The sequence below is a fragment of the Mus musculus genome, chromosome 6, assembly GCF_000001635.26.
Source record: "Mus musculus strain C57BL/6J chromosome 6, GRCm38.p6 C57BL/6J".
Classification (NCBI taxonomy): domain Eukaryota; kingdom Metazoa; phylum Chordata; class Mammalia; order Rodentia; family Muridae; genus Mus; species Mus musculus.
The window spans coordinates 137,734,094-137,753,199 of record NC_000072.6 but is presented as its reverse complement, the minus strand read 5'-3'; the positions used below and the strand labels follow the sequence as shown (position 1 = coordinate 137,753,199).

Here is a 19,106-nt window from a genome sequence, read left to right as displayed (position 1 = left end):
ATGTACATATACCCAGAGACTCAAATTTTGAGAATTAAGCAGCAATCTGGTAAACAGGTCTCTAATGAGCTCAAACTATTTGTAATTCAATTCTTAGTGACTAGAAGGTTCTAGGACATAAGTCTACTTACTGCAAAACTGGGTGATCAAAATAGGTTTGTATGCAAAGTTGTAGTTTGTAAATACCTGAGGCCATGATAAATGTAAGTTATTAATGTGGTGTCAGATACACAATTACTCTGCTAGATAGAAACCTGCTTATTTCCCTACTGAGCTGCCATCTAGTCTGGTCCACACACAGCTACTTCTAAATATTTTGGATGTATGTCTAGGCCATATTCATAATGCCACTGTTATTTTCACTTAACCTTGCAAAACTTGGAGCAAGCACTAAAAACCTGGAGCTTATCTGAAACCATCTAGATCACCAAGAACGCCAACATCACGCATAGCCAAAATATTCATGTCTCAATGGAGAAACCTATAGAATTAACCTAGTCACAATGACCAAGCAATCCTACCTAATATGTAGCTATCTCGTGTGGCCTGGCCATGTTCATTAAGTGCACACATATGCACTACCATGTCTGACTTTACACGTGGCTGCTGGGAAAGCAAACTCGGATGCTGGAACATGCACAGCACACCCTTCACTGACTAGGCTGACTCGCCAGTCCCCACTTTACTTGGAAGTTTCAGCCCCACTGAAAGTTTCAGCAGGCTATGAGAAAATTGGCACACTGTCAAAGAATTATCTACCAGCACCCACAAGTGTCCCAACCTCCTGGTTCATATTCTAAAGCCTTTCCTACAGTGTAGATTGCAAGGCTGAGAACCAGGCAAAGGCGGGAGGTGGGAGACAGCAACATCCAAGAACCATGGGCAGCACAAGGAAGGATTAACAGAAGGGAGCTTCCAGGAAAAGCACACAGCCACGTGTAGGAATCAAACACACACGTGGGGTCATCCATGCCTTTTCATGTGAGCACCTGAATTTAAGGTAGCGTCAGTCACTAAGGAAGCTGAGAACAGGTTTAGCTGAGGAAAGGCTTCTAGCATGAGGGCAGAGGTTTCTCCTGGTGACTCAGAACAGAATAGCTTGGCCAGCACCTGGACTTTGCTCAAGTGAGCCTTGTTTCAGCCTCAGGACACTGCGATCTGTTACCAAGCATGCTGGTTCAGGCTACAAACGTGCTGCAGCAATAGGAAAGCAATGGCACAAAATAAGAAATGCCCTTAATTTATCAACTTCAGGAATCCAAGCGACTTCCATTACAAAAGATGCACTCAATTTTATTTAGGGTCAGACTCTCAGTCTAATCTTGATACATGAACAATACTGCTACAGAGCAGAAAACCAAGCATGTTAAACATGGACAGGGGAACACCACTGCCTGAGGCTCATCAATGCCTGTGACGGGCTTCCCTGGCTCTCCCAGGAACCGCCTGTAGTGCCGCCAACTTCTAGTCACAAACTAGTCGAGACTTTTCTGATCAAAGTACTAAAGGCCACTCAGAAGATAAATTACCAGAAAGCAAATTAATACAAGCTGTTCATCTGTATTTCCAAATTACTAACTTAATCTCTTCACATTGTAAAATAAGTAAATAAACTACAAATTTATTATCCAATTTATTAAAGGTTGACTTTTTGAATGACCCAAGTTTAAATATGAGAAAGTTTGGTATATCATAAATACTGAAAATTAATGATTAACCCAGTTTCATTAAATCATGTGGTTATTTGTACAACCGAGCAGATGTTAGACTACGTACAGCAGTTTTTCAGAATATTTTCAGAACTGAGATTTCAACTTGTTTACTTGCTCTTCCTAAGTGTTTTTCTGTTTTAGTAACTAACATGCATGTTTAAAGAGACAAGAGAAGCAATTGTATCCATCCAGAAGGAAATAAATGAACACACAACAAAAGATATGAAAATTTCAAGTTTAAATAATTCAATTTCAAATTTAGGAAATGTTTAGTTCAGACTCTATAACCAAACTGTCTTTGCTCTGGCTGGCTGTGTATGATATAGAAAACTTTGAATAGTTAGTTTTAGTATTCAAATGTATCAGAATTTCCAAAAAAAGAGAAAAATTATTATTTTAGAGGCATTTTATTTAGATAACTAAAAATATGAGCTGTTCTGAAGCAGTCCTTGTACAATGAAAGAGATCAAACCGGTTACTTTATCATGTATTTCCTCCTCTTCATCACTAGGCAAGGACAAAAAGGCATTCTTCTTTAAGGGAAAGTCAGAAAAATAGGCCAATATATTTTTCTTCTTCATAACATAAACAGCTAAAAGAAATTTAGGTGTAAAATGGAGATTGTAAGTTGGCTTTTCATTCCAAACAGCAGGCTATGGCACTATGTGAGCACAATCCTCCTGCCTGCACCTCAGACACTCAGCCATTTTCACTCACGGGCAACACTGAGTAGCTGTTCGTGCACTGGAGCTAACTCATATGCCCCAATATTTTCTGCCCTCTTTGCCTCAGGCAGACAGTAACTCTGAAGGCGGATGCTTGTCTCTGCTTGTTTAGTCCATGAACATATGGTTTCGGCAGCACACGTCTGATGCTCAGGCCTTAACTTCAGGAGTTGATGAATAGATGGAATCTGAATTCTCTGAAGCAATTTCTTCTGCATTTAAAAGATAAAATCATAGTCAATTTAATAAAGAGAAGAAGAAAATCTACATTTCTGTACAAGGAAGAAATGACAAGGTCTTTTCAAATATGCTGAGGTGAGGAGGAGAGAACAGACAGCTACTAAACATGGCCTTATCCCAGGACTCCAAACACCCAAGCAGAGCTCAAGCCATTTCACCAATTGTTTAACCCCACCCCTCTCCCTTCAGGATAAGCTTTCACTGACTCCAACTACCCAATCAGCATTTCATTAAATCACGCTTTTTTGGGTCCTGTAGTAATCAAATACTAGTATAAGGCCATGCAGTTCAAAACCTTAACCATTAAACACTGCTTCCCGGGAGGCAGGCTCTAATAGTATCAAAAGCAGGGGTGATCGCCTCTTCCCATCTTACCGCCAAGCTACAAACAAGCAATGACCAATCTACCAATCTCACCATTATGCAAAGACAAGCCCACCTTCCTTCTGTTCTCGGTGTCTGTCCCATAGCTACTAACCTAGAATCTACTGTCCCTAGTCTAATTCTTTCTCCACACTACACACCAAGGCACTTTCCTAAATGTACATCTAGTCCTCCACTTAGATCAAAGGTTTCGTTCTCCTAGTTTATGAAACGCTTAAGGCTGTAACAGAGCAAACCAGATACTGGCTGGTCTAGCCTCTCTCCTCTCACTTTGCCCTTACTCTTGAGGCTGGACAGTGGCATTCTCCATGCTGGTTCCCTTGCTTCTCTTCTGCTTTCTGCTAAGCCCTCCTGCCCATCACCCACAGCGCATCCTCAGAACCTCAGCAGCCAGCCTGCCATCCTGAGTCTACTCCCACATAAATGTCCGTTGTGCAGGAAGGGCTCTCGACCTCACGTCATGGTTAGAAACTGTCTAGGGAGCTTTTAGACCCTGTCCCTGAGTGTATGCGAGGAGACCCATCAGTCATGTCCACGTGCACGAGGCCTGGACTCCAGAGCTAATGCTTACGCACTCGCGCTTAAGCTTCCTATAACGTATTTCGACTGTGTACATTTATTAAATTTCTTTTGCCATGGACCAAAACGTTCATACACTGAATTTTTACATACCCAGGGCTCTTAGAAAAGTTAATTAATTTTTATTTACCCAGCTCTTCCTCTGCTGTTTCTGGAAATCCGATCTTTGGCTTTGCCAGTTCCCCGCTGTCTTCCTCTGTGAAGAGACAAGCAGTGGTGACTGACCATGAAGGAGGGCAGGTTCCCACCAACACACACAGCACACGTCCTCTTAACAGTCACTGTGATTCTAAAAGACATCTCAAAGTCACCTTTAGTACAACAGCCACTCTGGGATCAATAATAAGTATTTGGGATTTTTGTTTTGTTTGTTGGTTTTTTAAACCAAAAACATGTTTTCAGTGGTAAGGATCAAGTAATACTATAAACAATTAGATGGATAACTTTTAAATTCTTCATACTGCCTTCTACCAAGCTTTATTTCTTTTTGTATGGATGCTCTTGAAACCACCGGGCCATCTCCCTAGCTACTTTGTAATAAATGTTGAATTCAGGTCATTCAATTCATCACATAAAGGACACTGCTCAGTTAGAATCATGACTTCATTCTGCTTATACCATATTACATAATTCAAAATCTAAAGGAGACAAACACAGTGAAACAGAATAAATGATACAAAATGTATGCATTATAATTTGATAACTTTGAAGAGACATCCTTACCAGGAAGCACGCATTTCCACAGGCCATAGGTCTTTCCTACCACAGTTTGCCACAATCTCAATGTCCCATCTTCAGAACCGCTGGCATAGAGTTCCCCATCAGGACTGAATCTCACACAGTGAATGGGACCAAAGTGACCTTTGTAGGATTCTGAAAACAGTGAAGAACAGGGATATCAGACTTAATAAATGTAAAGCTACTGGGGTAGACACTGATGTACTACAAAAGACACTGTCTATTCTGCTGGGAAGATCATCTCTACCACTTCCCTAGAATGAGCCCTTTCCAATCCAGTATGGCAGAGGCAGACTTGTCAACTTTCATGGGTCCATGCAGATCTTGTCTGAGAGACCTTGGATCTGACGACCTGAAAGAAAGGATTGGACTACACTCTGAAGCTGTGGACAGCGTTACTGCAGTTTCTGTGTACTTTTATACATTAATGTAGCAAAGAAAGCAATGACCCAAAAAAGGTTGTTTGAGTTCAGAAAAAGATGATCAGAAAACATGAAAATAAAGACCAATAAGCATAGCACATACTAAGCATTAACAGAGCAGCCCTTTTCCAGAGTTAGCTCAGGACCAACCAATTTAAACACAATTTCTGCCTGGCACATACTATAGGTTAGACCTGGGCATGCGCAAACTACATCAACTCAGAGCAAACTGAGATCAGCACTCAGTATAGCCTTCCCTCAGATTAAGTTCTATAGCTGCGCTCTGACAGCCGACAAGAAGAAACATGTCTTACAAATTCAATGTAAGTGTTTAACGCAGGAGGAACAAAAATCATACCTAAGACCAATGCAGCTGAGGGAAACGGCCGTCTGCCATCTTTCCTGCAGCCTCTCAAGGTTCCCTAAGGTGTTATTCACTGTACATCACTCTTTTGACTGTATGCCGACACACACTGTCTTTCAAAGACAGAAATGAGGTCTCATAACCCACTACAAATTGAGAGGCTGTCAATAAAGACTTAATTCTACAGACTAGAGCTCACGTCTGTGAACTCCATCCCAGTTTCTAAGTCCTGAATTCACACCTGCTTTTAGAGGAACTAGTTCCGTCCATGTCTACGGAGGGCCACCAGATGGAGCTCTTTTACACTCTATCCTTGATTGCCTAACCAGGTTATCTAGGCTTCCTAGTTCCACCACAATGCTGAGACACAGACTCAATAGGGACCTTACTAACCTTACATTTTAATATGAGAATGTATAGATCAGGAAGGTTTTTCTACTGCAGGAAAAATCTTCCACATATAATCTTATGCCTCATCATCTTACTCTGCAGTTTCCTCAAGCTGAGTAGCCAGAGAATAAAACCATCCAAGTAGAGGGACTGGGATGGAATTACTTGTCTACCATACACAAACCTCCTGGACCCAACCCTTACCCACAACCCCAAGTTCCATGAACAGAGACCGAGATGAGAACAGCTGCATCCAAAATCCAACATCTGTCCATCTCTCTCTCCTTCACAGTCTGGGTGAGCAATGCTAAGGCTCTCCTCCACCCCAGCTCAGCCACAGCTCTCAAGCTGAGAATAACGGAATGTGTGACTGAATCATTCTAGAACTGACTTAAGCAGCCCCAGTCCACCTGTTTTCCCCAAGGAACAAAACAAAACTGCTTCCTGTTCTTTGTGTCTAAATCCAGCTAGCTAAGTTCCTTGGGTGGAAAACCATAATACTTATGTACAGGTTAAAAAAAAAAAAAAAAGTGCCAGCTTATAGACAGAAAAAGATTTTTCAAACTAAAAGCAAAACATAGTGGGACTTGGTAAGTAAGCATAAAAGTAGTGTCTTAGTCAGGGTTTCTATTTCTGCATAAACATCATGACCAAGAAGCAGTTGGGGAGGAAAAGGTTTATTCAGCTTACACTTTCTACATTGCTGTTCATCACCAAAGGAAGTCAGGACTGGAACTCAAACAGGTCAGGAAGCAGGAGCTGATGCAGAGGCCATGGAGGGATGTTCTTTACTGGCTTGCTTCCCCTGGCTTGCTCAGCCTGCTCTCTTATAGAACCAAGACTACCAGCCTCGAGATGGTACCACCCACAAGGGGCCTTTCCCCCTTCATCACTAATTGAGGAAATGCCTTCCAGTTGGATCTCATGGAGGCATTTCCCCAACTGAAGCTCCTTTCCCTGTGGTAACTCCAGCTGTGTCAAGTTGACACAAAACTAGCCAGTGCAAGTAGGTACTGAAAGTCTTGCTCTTTGACCTATCTAGCATACTACTACACATACTCTAAAGTTAGGATGTGTTTGCTTCAAATTAATCACACATCAGCCATTCTACTTCTTAAGAACTATGAAACTTAGGGAAATAGCAAGACTCCAAAAAACAAACTAATAATATTATATATAACATGTCAACATGTAACTAATATATTATAATATTTTATATATTACTGTGTTAAATTATATTTTTAGATTTACAAATTAATTTTAAATCTGAAGTATAAAAAATATTTAAAATAAAAATTATATATAACAAATAATATTATATATTCTAATCCTATACACATTACTCTTTCTAAAGGTGCCTTGATAAACCAGTGGGACCCCACCATTCTCTAGAGACTCTTGGGGATTCCCTGGTTGAAGAAAGGAGGCTGAGTGAGCAGGATTTTGTTATCTGTTCTCTCCTTAGGAAGAACAAAATATCCTTGTATATGTTTTGTATTTGACTTGAAATATAAATAATCCATCCCAATAAAGCATCCAAAATCAGTGAACTACAGAACATCAGCGTAAAGATAAGACTCAATTAAGAGGAAATGAGCTCAGTATATTTTGTCTGAGGGTCTATAATTCTATCCAAAATGGATGAAACACCTTTGTTTTTGAATGTATGAGTTTCGAGTTTTAGTGAGCTGGAAAACTTACTTTCAACACACCACAGGTTAATACCGAAGGCACTCATAATATTTTGACAGTAAATTCAGGCAGTGGTTCCCAGCCTTCCAAATAATGCAACCCTTTAACATAGTTGTGGTGGTGTGGTAACCTCCACCAACCATAAAATTATTTTTGTTACTACTTTATAACTGCAATTTTGCTACTGTTATAAATCATAGTATCTGTTTTCCAATGGTCTTCAGCAATCACTGTGAAAGGGTCATGTGACACACACAGCCTTAAAAGGTGGAGGAAACTGCTGATTAAAGAGAGAGAGAACGAGGCTCACCTAACTCTTCTCCACTGTTATAATCATACTTGTACAGTTTAAAGTCTTCTCCACCCGCAACAAGAAACTCCTTCTCTGGATGAAGAGACGCAGAATTGATGGTCGCAGGAGCTTCAAAGGATTTAATTGGCTCCAGACTGTGAAGGAAAAACATAAAAACATAGATGTCTACAAAAAATTTAAAACTGTATAAATAACTGTCTAGCCACATTAAAATTATTCCTGAATCCTGAAACCCAATGCACAGTAAACATAGATTCAGCTAAGTATAAATGGATTTCAAAGGAAAAAAAAACCACTAACGAGCAAAAAAGTTCAAAAGATTGCTACATTGGTAGACCCAAGTGGATGTCATCTCAGGGAGACACGGAGTAGCGGGAACTCCATTTTCTGAACAGGAGACACTTTCTGGACATCAGTGTCTTGGCTGGAGACAGAATCAGTATGGAGTCCAGATCTTCAACTCAACATCCTCCTTGCCTTAGCCACTCTCTGGGGTCAGGTTTATAGACACACAGTCCAGGAAAGAGTTTTGTGAGAACTCTCCAAGAAAACTAGCCTCATGAATTCAGTTTTCTTAAAACATAGAATTGTTCTTGGAATGTGTTGCTGTTGACCTCCCAGGTGCAGTGGATAGCGATGTCTTTACTTCAGATTATTCATTACTGCTTGTTGCTATTATGCAATTACATGTTTAACTATCCGTGTGACTCTACAGTTTGAACTCAAAGATAACTTTACTCACATGACCTTTGTCCTCAGAGTTTATAAACTGTCTGATGGTCTGAATAAAGTTGGCGACTGCATGAAACTTTAGTCCACCTCCTTTATCAGCTCCGTTCTCCCAAGTCCCACCCACTCAGAGCAGTGACAATGCCAGATTATTTTTCTTTTGAAAATTTCACTCTATTTTTTCTACAAACATGCATTATTTTAGTAAATACAAAAGGGTCATGCAGGCCAAGCAGTGGCCTATGTCTGCATACCAGCACTCAAGAGGCTAAGGAAAGAGAACTCAGGGCCCCCTTAAAAAATCAAAAAGTCAGGGACAGGCATTTGCCTAGCATATAAAGGCCAGTTTGAAGGCTCAACGCTGAAAAAAGTAAATAAAAGCATCAAGCTAGAGTGATATTTTACAGTAGGAATTACTACAGTACAGAGGGATGCTAAATGTTTTTATAACTGTTCAGGGTTCGGCTGGGGCTCAGGCTTTCAGTCCCCAACACATGAAACTGCTATCAGCAGCTGTTTTTAACTAGGGAGTGAAGGCCATGTGTGGTTTGAGTAAGAATGAAGTCTGCAGCCTTTTGCATGGTTCCCAGTTAGACTATTCTGAGAAGGATTAGGATGGGTAAGGGAGGTGTGTCACTGGGTGGAGGGGGAGGCTGAGGTTAAGAGCCCATGGCAGATCCAGTCTGGTTAGCTCTGTCCATCTCTTGCTTGTGGATCAGATATAAGCTCTCAGCTACTGCTTCCATGCCATACCTGCCTGGCTCCTGCTATGATGGCCATGGACTTATGCTCTGAAAATCTAAGCAAGTCCCCCAAAGCACCCAGTTAAATGTTTCCTTTTATCAGTCGCCGTGGTCCTGGCATCTCTTCACAGCAATAACTGAGATTAATCAATCGCATTATAATGAAGCTGTATTTTTCAGTGCACTTACTTACTCCCCCTACCCCGGGGGGGAGGGGGGGAAATCAACTAGTTTCCTTACCAGCCCTTCTCAGTTCAATCCTGAAAATTACTTCAACACAGACCATCAATCAGCACATAGCACATACACAGAGTCAGGCATGGTAGCATAAAACTAACTTTAACCCAGCACTCAGGAGGCAGAAACAGGTAAATCTGAGTTCGAGGTCAGCCTGGTCTACACAGAATTTCACGACAGCCAAGGATACACGGAGAGACCCTGTCTTGGGGGGTGGGGGAAACACACACAAAAACTCTAACGTTAGCTGTGCTGAATGTAGCATTACAGATCAGCCCCCGTGTTTCAAATACTCAACAGGCCAGTTACTACCAAATGAGATCTGAGGCAAGAGTCTACAGCAGGAATGCATGGTCCAGAAATGAGCAGCTACACACAGCTACAAAAATGAGCAGTTACATGTTTTAGAACGTGTTTGTTTCCTATTCAATGAAGCTGAACACTGAAGTATTCTTTAGACCACATCATAAGACTCCTGTCAGAGGAGAATGTGGTCTAATCCTTACAGAAACCCTCTAAGCACCAAGGCTAAGAACTGCACAGTCAGTCCTACAGTTGAACTCAGGATCCCAGTACTGAGAACAAAGATGTACCACAATCGGTTACAGTGCTCAGGGCACTGAGACAAAACCTCTTCCAATTTAAGGCACCATAACCAATAAAAATGTTTTAAAGGTATTTGAATGGATAAAAACATTTTTAATTAAAAAACAGCCAAGATTATGCATCATAGTGCTAATAATTAAAAGAAAAAAACCAAAGTGTGCACAGGCGCACACACGCACAATGAATGGGTTTGCGTCACTTTCCTCACTGTGTTTAGTTCCTAGGGATTCAAACCCAGGCTCTCAATCCATGCTAAACAAACACTCTCACTGAGCTGTAGCCCCAGGCCTTGTCTCTTTAAAATTTTAATTAGAAAATAGAAAAGGGGGGGGGGGGCTGCAGAGCTGGCTCAGCAGTTCAGAGCACTGACTGTTCTTCCAGAGGTCCAGAGTTCAATTCCCAGCAACCACATGGTGGCTCACAACCATCAGTGATGGGATCCGATGCTCTCTTCTGGTGTGTCTGAAAATAGCTAGTGTACTCATATAAATAAAATAAATAAATAAATCTTTTTAAAAAATAGAAAACAATTATCACAGTGATTTCTACCTAGTAAGAAACATACAACATCATGCCAATGGTTCCTTTGATAAAAACAGAATATAAAATATGCTAATAAAATTATCAGAATTTCAGCTACCTAGGATATGTATTAGCATACTTTATATTCTGTTTATATCAAAGGAACCACTGCCATGATGTTGAATATTCCTTACTATGTAGAAATAAATATCACAGGTAGCTGAAATTTCACTAATTCCTGATTACAGACTGCTCAACCTAAGAGAGTTGTTAAGAGGTGTGGGACCACGTCTGTCTGTCTGAGTTACACAGCACAGGTAAGAATCTGCCTTTAAAAGAATCACGAAACATTTTGGTACAAGCCTTCCAATTTTTTTTCAAGATTACTTTATCTGTATGTATATGTGTGTATACACACACACACACACACGCACACGCACACATACATATATGCGTGTGTGTGTGTGTGTGTGTGTGTGTGTGTGTGTGTGTGTGTGTGTGTGTGTGTGTGTGTACATGGGGATGCCTGTGGAGGCCACTGGAAACCAAGGCTGGAGTTCCAGTCACTGTGAGCACCTGATGGAGGTGAGACCTGACCTTCTCCCTAAGAGGCACAATCACTGTTAATCAACAGCTGAGCCAGCTCTCCAACCCCTGATTTTTAAAGTCTCTTTCCAACAGAAATAAATGAAGAAATGTCCTGGACAGACATACCTTACTGCACTATGAAAAGCAATAGATCGTCCATAAGTAATAACCAAAATCTCTCCTTCAGGAATATACTCCATGCTGCTAACAGACATATTAAAATTCAGAGATTTCACTTCTGTCATTGTGGCATGATCCCAGAGCCTGCAAATGAATAAGCAAATGAATGAGCACATAAGTAAATTATTTATTCAAGTAGCCAGAAAAAAAGTCTTTTATCTATACATAAAACAATCACAATTGTAATGAAGCAATTTTCATTACAAATTAATAGGAACTGTGAGTTTCTATGAAATATAAAACCTGTGTTAGGCTGTGGATAACTTTATATTTTCCCAACGCCTTAACAACACTACCTGGTTCTAGCTTAACTAATCTGAACTGTTGCTTGGGTCTATCTCGAAGCTATGCATCTTTTCACAAAATACATCAGCTCTTAACTTACAAAGGTTAGAGGCATCAAGAATCCCCTCAGGCAATCCGCCCTTAACCACACTGGGAACAGCTACATAGCAGCAGCTTTAGTGACTCTGCATCTACTCCAGGTGACAATAAGAGTAAGTCCACATCACTGTGACTTATATTGACTTAAATTTTAAGTTACACACATTTTCCTACATGATTATTAAAAGTATCTATAAACCACAAGGTAAAATACTTTTTAAACTTTATGTTAATGAAGAAAAATTAACTTACCGAACAGTTTTATCATCCGCTGAAAGGATCTGTTTATCGTCACTGCACCACAGAGCCTTTTTAATACCAGAAGTGTGGCCACTGATTTCCTTAGGTTCTTTAGAAGAAACAATTTAAAATGAGTAATACGTATTTGGCTTTCTAAACTGAGCAATACAAAAGCAATGGAAAGTTACAACTATGCTAGGCCCAGGGAGTGGCACTATTAGAAGGTGTGGCCCTGCTGGAATGGGTGTGGCCCTGCTGGAGTAGGTGTGTCACTATGGGTGTGGGCTTTAAAACCCTCATCCTAGCTGCCTGGAAGCCAATATTCTGCTAGCAGCCTTCAAATGTTACAACTCTCAGCTCCTCCTGCACCATGCCTGCATGGATGCCTGACATGCTCCTGGCCTTGATGATAATGGACTGAATCTCTGAGCCTGTAAGCCAGCCCCAATTAAATGTTGTCCTTATAAGAGTTGCCTTGGTCATGGTGTCTGTTCCCAACAATAAAACCCAAACTAAGACAAACATACTACTAACAGATAAAAACATGGGCCCAGGAACAACAGTGTATTAAGCTAATCCTCATATTAAATTTAACTCTAGGACCTTTGTCAAAGTCACTATTGGTAGTAACTACTGGTAGGAAACAAGACAGACAGACAGACACACACGCACGCACGCACGCACGCGCAACAGGAAAGTAGAGGAAGGAGAAAGGGACATTTTAAACTAGCATAAGCAATTCCATGAAAGAAACTTTACTTCTTCATCTTTAAACTGGAACATAGCAGTTGTTACATATAGTCTATGAGGATCAAGTACAAACATGCACTGAGTCTTAGCAACAGTCCGAGCTCCATGACTTGCTATCACTTCTGCTGATCCACTGAGAAAAATCTTCAAAGCACAGCTGTGAGAGGTGAGGATGAAGAAAAGCGTCCATCCAACCCTGAACTGTACCTCTACTGTGTCACACAAGCTCAACATCACTTTGATGCATTAGCAGAAGTCCACCAAAAAGTAAGCAGAGGGAAAACTGCCCAGCAGATAGATGATGCAGTGGGTAGTGTTCAGTACAGTCTGCTACATTACAAACGCCTTTTCAAGTAGAATACAGTGCTACAGAGCGACTGCTTAATCACAGCACACTTCTTAAAACTTAGTGTCAGTTTTGTAACTCACAAATAATCCCGTCTTCACCTACACAATGTTTCTTTTGAACAACCAATACAGCTAAATCCTAACCCTTACCATCCACACCACAGTCTCAGCATCCTCTCCTTTGGAGGCCACACCAAACATTACCCTAAATTTAGCAGCATTGCTCTAGTACCTTTACAAAACCTAGCATCATGAAATGAAAAACCATTACCATGGTGATGTTTACAGTGTCAGAAGGCTATGAGCTCTGCATTAAAATAAGCCAATATTAAATGAAATCTGCATAGAATAAGAAAAGGCCTGACAGGATATTCTGACAAAAGTTAAGATATTAACAATGAAGGAAAATAGATAATGGTTTAGCGTTCTTTAGTCGCTACCTAATGGAAAAGGAAAAGCACGAAGGGATGTGTAACCTGCTCTTACCTGCTTCAGGTTTGTTCAAGTCATATATGCGCAGCAGTTTATCCTGTCCCCCAGTTAGCAGGTAATTGCTATCCTGAAAACAAAAAAGAAGAATGTTAGATTAACCACTTTAATCGTTAATTAAATATAATCACCAATACAGACACAACTGTAGACAACTACTTCTAGAAGACAACTTCTTAGAGTTGCTAAACTCAAGTCTCCCTCAACTCTACTGCCCCACAGGAGCTGCCTTGCCAGTCTGCCATTCCCCTCCTCCCCTCCCTGCAGCACAGGAGTGACCCAGTAATACTTCTTTGACCTCAAATGAAATTCAAGGCTTTTTGTGCTATGCAAGCAGTGTACCACATTGAACTACATCCCTACCCAAAATTCCATTTTCTCATACCTGTGTGAAATCCACAGTCTTGACAATGTGCTTATGAGCCAGGGTCATCAATTCATCTCCTGAGACCGCATCCCATACTTTGCTAAATGTAAACATAAACAAATATTAACATTAATACAAGATTAAATATATTGGTAATTTTGAGCAATACAAAATAATTATATGCATAATATTTATAAGTGTATTATGCATTTGACATAGTGCTAATTATTAGGATACTTAATTTATCAAAAGCCTAAAACACAATTTTCCCATAGGACTTTTTACCTCTTAATTTTCTTTGACATTGAAAAAGAATAATTCATGCGAGATTCAAAATTAACCTAGCCTAGTTTTTAGCTTAGAGCTGTAATTTTGTATTTTTACCATATCTGCAAAATATCTTAACCAATTCAATTCACCAAGTCATCCTTCTATCTAGCCACAGGCCAGAGAAAAATATAAAGAACTTCTCTGATTTAACAACTTTAAACAAAGCTTTTTTTGTTTGTATTTTGTTTTTGTTTTTGTTTTGTTTTTCGAGACAGGGTTTCTCTGTATAGCCCTTGCTGTCCTGGAACTCACTCTGTAGACCAGGCTGACCTTGAACTCAGAAATCCACCTGTCTCTGCTTCCCAAGTGTTGGGATTAAAGGTGTGCGCCACCACCGCCCGGCATTTAACAACTTTAAAATCTTACAACGTTAGACCTTGATACAGATCAGATAAAGCTTAAATCAAGATGTAGAAGATCAGGTGCTACGAGGCATAATCCATACACACTGTACAGTGCTGAGACAGGAAGATTCTGCAGTTAGGTTGGCCTTAAGTACTCAGTCAAACTTTTCTCAAAACACAGACAGAAGTAGAAACAAAACAAAAGCAAACCAGCCGTCTCCCCACTCCAAGTACATAAGGCTGTGAGTGTGCACATACAAGCTATCATGCCAAAGTCCAGAGATCCCAAATAGAACCGAGGTCGTCAGGAGCAATCAGAGATAGGAACGCCAAGGGCCAGCAATGCAAAGCATTCGGCGGCATGAACAGCACTAGTAACATTTACAAATCTAAGAAATAGGAGCTGGTGATCCAATAACTAATTACATGCGTGGAGTTATATAAAAAGCATGCTTGAGAGAAATAATGTCACCATATTTCTCTTATAACCACTCCAGTCTCTTCTATTATAGTTTAACCCTCTGCCCCAACCTCCTTCTCTTTCTGATTCTAGCCACCCAGGGTTCTAACCATGACCCATTCCTCAGACAGGCTGTGTATTTTCTGAAGCTCCACACAGTGCATCTGTGTCCTCAGTGTTGTTTGCATACTCAGTTCAAATGCTAATCTCTCTCTACTCAATTTCCTTTCTTCAATAATTATTTTCTTTATTTCTGCTTTTGTTTTGTTTTGTTTCCTTTTTGGCAGGATCTCTCTGTATAGTCCTGGCTTGGAGCTGATGCATCCCCAGACTAGTCTCGAATTTGAGATCCTCCTGCCTCCACCTCCCAAATGCTTAAAGGGATTAAAGAGGCATGTGCTGCCACATCCAACAACCATTTATTTTTAATTTGCTTAAATCAAAGATGGCAACACAAGCCGGGCGTGGTGGCGCACGCCTTTAATCCCAACACTCGGGAGGCAGAGGCAGGCAGATTTCTGAGTTCGAGGCCAGCCTGGTCTACAAAGTGAGTTCCAGGACAGCCAAGGCTATACAGAGAAACCCTGTCTCAAAAAAAAAAAACAAAAAACAAAAAACAAAAAACAAAAAAAAAAAGATGGCAACACATTGACAACTGCTCCAAAGTGTGAAATTCTTTTAAACAAGGAATCAATAAGGCCATTTTCACTCTCTAGGCTCTGGTCTACTAGCATATACAGCAGCTCTTAACACTGCCTTTGGGCCATCAAGATGCTTTTGTAGGCACACAAGCTGACAACCTGAACCAGAGCCCTCAACCCATACCCCCAAAATTGTCTTGACTTCCTCCACACAAACCCACACACACACAAGAGTAAATTAAAGTTACCTGCATTGATTTAAAAGCACACACAGGTTAGTAACTATACATCAAAAAGTATATAAAATATGACACATGCCTCAATGATTAAAGAGAATCATGTCAGTTTGATAATAGATGCAAAACCCAAAGTAAAAACAGGGAAAGTGTATTATGGCAATGGTTTAGTCCATCTCAGACTGTATCAAAAGACAAAGTGAACTGAGATGAGACGATGTATCCATTACTACAGTGACTGAAGACTCTGTATGTGTGTGTGTGTGTGTGTGTGTGTGTGTGTGTGTGTGTGTGTGTTCCAAAACTCAAGCCTGGCCAGTGTGATCCAGACCACCCTCCTGCCTGCTAAAGACAGTCTCTTGGCTGCCTTCTGATCATTTTGGCTCTTCCAGCACCAATTCTGCCTGCATGCTGCCATGCTTCCCACTATGATGATAATGACCTGAACTCTGAAACTGGAAGCCAGCCCCAGCTAAATCTCTAAGAGTTACCTTTACCTTGGTCATGTTGTACCTTCACAATAATAAAACCCAACTAAGAAAATGAGGATCTAATGAAAATTAAGAATCTTTCAGACAGCCATCTTTAAAACCATAGAAAACAGAAAGTAAATTTGAGGTCCGGTTTTAGATTATCTAGAGCCAGTAATAAAGCTGAGTGAAAAGGTGCCTGGAGACATCACTGTATAGCACTCACTAAGTGTTCAAGACTATCTGTGAAGGACATCAGCAGCACCCATTGTCCAAGCTGTATAGCTCACCACGTTCCTGGTCTCGATGAGAGAGACATCAGTCCTTGAAACATCTCAAGTCACAAGGATGCTCAGAGAGCCAGGACAGAATCGTGGTGAGATCAAACACCATGTACTGTCTATAGCATCCTCGGAGTCAGAACCTCATGTCTAACTGTGAAGTTGGAGAATCTGGCCATGTCACCACAAAATTCAAACAGAATGAAGTTAGCCATTTTTGTTACACTTACGCTGTGAAGTCTGCAGCTGCTGTCGCAGCTTTGGTGGCATCCTTATTCAATGTTGCACCCCAAACAGCACCTTTATGACCCAAAAATGTTCCAATCCAGTCTCCTGTATCTCCCTGGCGGAGCATGGGCTTGCCATCTAGAAAATATTTTCAGACATCTGTGATTTAGAAGCATGCAACGTAATACCAAATCCTGAGCAGCAAACTACTGGAAAACCGTTGTTCTGACTGCTCCCCCCTACTCCCATTAAGCCGTGGGGGCGTGGGGGAGGGTGTCCCCATCCTGGTCTGTGCATATGGTCTCAGTGACCTAGGGACTAAGGAGTTGTAGCCACTCTTCCTGGGAAGCATAAGCAATTTTGGGACCGAATGAGAGGCCTCCCTCATCACCTTTGCAAACTCGGATTACAAAGCAACTATAAAGACCTGGGAAACGCTCTTCCACAAGACCTGATTCCGATTCCCAGCGCCCACACGGAGGCTGACAACAGCCTCTAACTCCGGCTCTGGACAATCTGATGCCTTCCTCTTGGGGCACCCCTTCACACAGGTACAAGCATGCATAGAGACAACACAGGCACACATAAATAAAAACTTCTGAAAAACCGTGGGCTGGATGCCAGTGACATGCGGTGTCAAAACGATCTAGATAGCCGCTTTTTACTTTGGACCACATAAACCTAACGTACACTTTCGTCGGGGAAAAAAAAAAATGAGGCTCACACCACAAAGGATGAAACAATGAGTGAGAGGACATAAAGGGCACTCCTCTCGGCCTGGCCTAATTTCTTCTTCCCGTAAATCCTTGGCAAACACAATGTAGTTGTGTGGGTAGAAAGGCGAGGTGTTGGGGAGCACTAACAACGGTGGGGAGGAGGGACGCATAAAGCCCGGCCAGGGGCGACCCTCTAGTCCCAGCAGCGCGATGGCTGTCGCTGGCAGCCACGACCCACCCACCCGTCGGCACTCGGGAGCCGCGGCCGTCGCGGGCTCAGCTCACCTTTGCAAGCGCTGATCAGAAAGTAGCCGTAAGGCGTGATGCCGCTGAAGGCCAAATCCACCACGGGCCGCGTGTGGCCCGAGCAAGTGAGCGGCGTCTGCCTCATGGCCATGGCGGCGGCGAGCGCGGTGACGCGGAGCGGGGACCGAGGGTCGCGGTCGTCCTCCTTCTCTGCCGCGGCGCCTCAGGCTGCTTGAGGCCCCCGCACTCACGCCGAAGGAGGCCGGCTCCAGAGTCCCCGCGACTCGCGGCCGCCAAGGGAGGGACAGGGAGGGAGGGAGGAGGGGAGGGGAGCGCCGGAGAGCCGGCCTGCCGCCACTCACGGTCCCTACCGGTAGCGGCAGGACGTGACGTCGCCCGACGCGTCGCGTCAGCCGGAAGTGACGACTGGCGGGAAGGCGGTAGTTCCCAGCAGCAGCGCGAGAAGCAGTGTGCGCAGGCGCGAGCTCGGAGACCGAACCCATGCTGCTCTGACGACGTCAAGCGCGCGGCGTCCCGTTGCTACCCAGTGTTGGGAGCCGCCGAGTCCGTCCCTTGTAGGATGCTGTTGTAGAGTTGTAACCTTCTCATTGCTAAGCTACAGACACACTTTTCCATAATCATCTCACATCTAACTGCCTACCCAGTAGCAACCATTCTGTCGCTCTCCTTCCCACCCCCCTCCCGGCATACACCGTCACAACTCACAAACAGTAATGACTTCCCTAATAGAGTGGTTATGCTAACAACATTTATATCCTGGTGACAGATAAGTGACTGGCGTTTAGTGGATGGCCAGCAAATGCTTATTTGCAAGTGGGAAATATTCACTTAGTGCTCAGCAAGGATCCGTGACAACCTAACTGATAAGGGCTCTTTCAGTGGCTCTAGCAACTATCACTGCGGCTGGGGAGGGAGAGACCCCAGTCTACTGGGCTAAAGTTCTTGCCATGTAAGCATGAAGTGTGATACCCAGTACCGACAAAAAAAAAAAAAAAGCTATACATGGTGTGATACATGCTTGGAATGCAGCACTGAAAAGATACCAATCCCTGCCAGCCAGCATAGCAATCAGTGAGTTCCAAGTATGAGTGAAAAACATCTCAAAAACAAAAGAGTGTAGATGCATCTGGACCAGTGAGCCATTCTTCACTGAGAGGCTCCTGAGAGGAGGGACCGAACGGATCAGAAATAAAGAAGACAGGAAAGTTGGGGTCAGGAGGTTTTCCCTAAAACTATGTCTTATGCTAAGCTAATTTATTAAGATGTACAGCATCTTATATACTGTTTGTATGGGGAAAATGGAACAGAAAAACCTATCATACAGTGGGACGAAGTCATCAGAAAGCTAACCAAGCAGTGTTGCACAAAAGGAACACAGAATACTTCATGTG

General features: G+C 42.2%; 1 protein-coding gene across 1 annotated transcript; it reads right to left on the bottom strand.

Moving 5' to 3' along the window:
- Positions 1 to 1,269: 1,269 nt before the first annotated feature.
- Strap (serine/threonine kinase receptor associated protein) lies at positions 1,270 to 18,118 on the bottom strand. The gene is made up of 10 exons (NM_011499.3): positions 17,734 to 18,118; positions 16,735 to 16,870; positions 13,761 to 13,842; positions 13,373 to 13,445; positions 11,801 to 11,897; positions 11,111 to 11,248; positions 7,557 to 7,693; positions 4,364 to 4,513; positions 3,771 to 3,836; positions 1,270 to 2,649 (listed from the first exon to the last, which is right to left on the bottom strand). The coding sequence occupies exons 1-10, from the start codon at positions 17,843 to 17,845 to the stop codon at positions 2,588 to 2,590; spliced, it is 1,053 nt and encodes a 350-aa protein (NP_035629.2). The 5' UTR covers positions 17,846 to 18,118; the 3' UTR covers positions 1,270 to 2,587.
- Between the last annotated feature and the right edge of the window lie 988 nt (positions 18,119 to 19,106).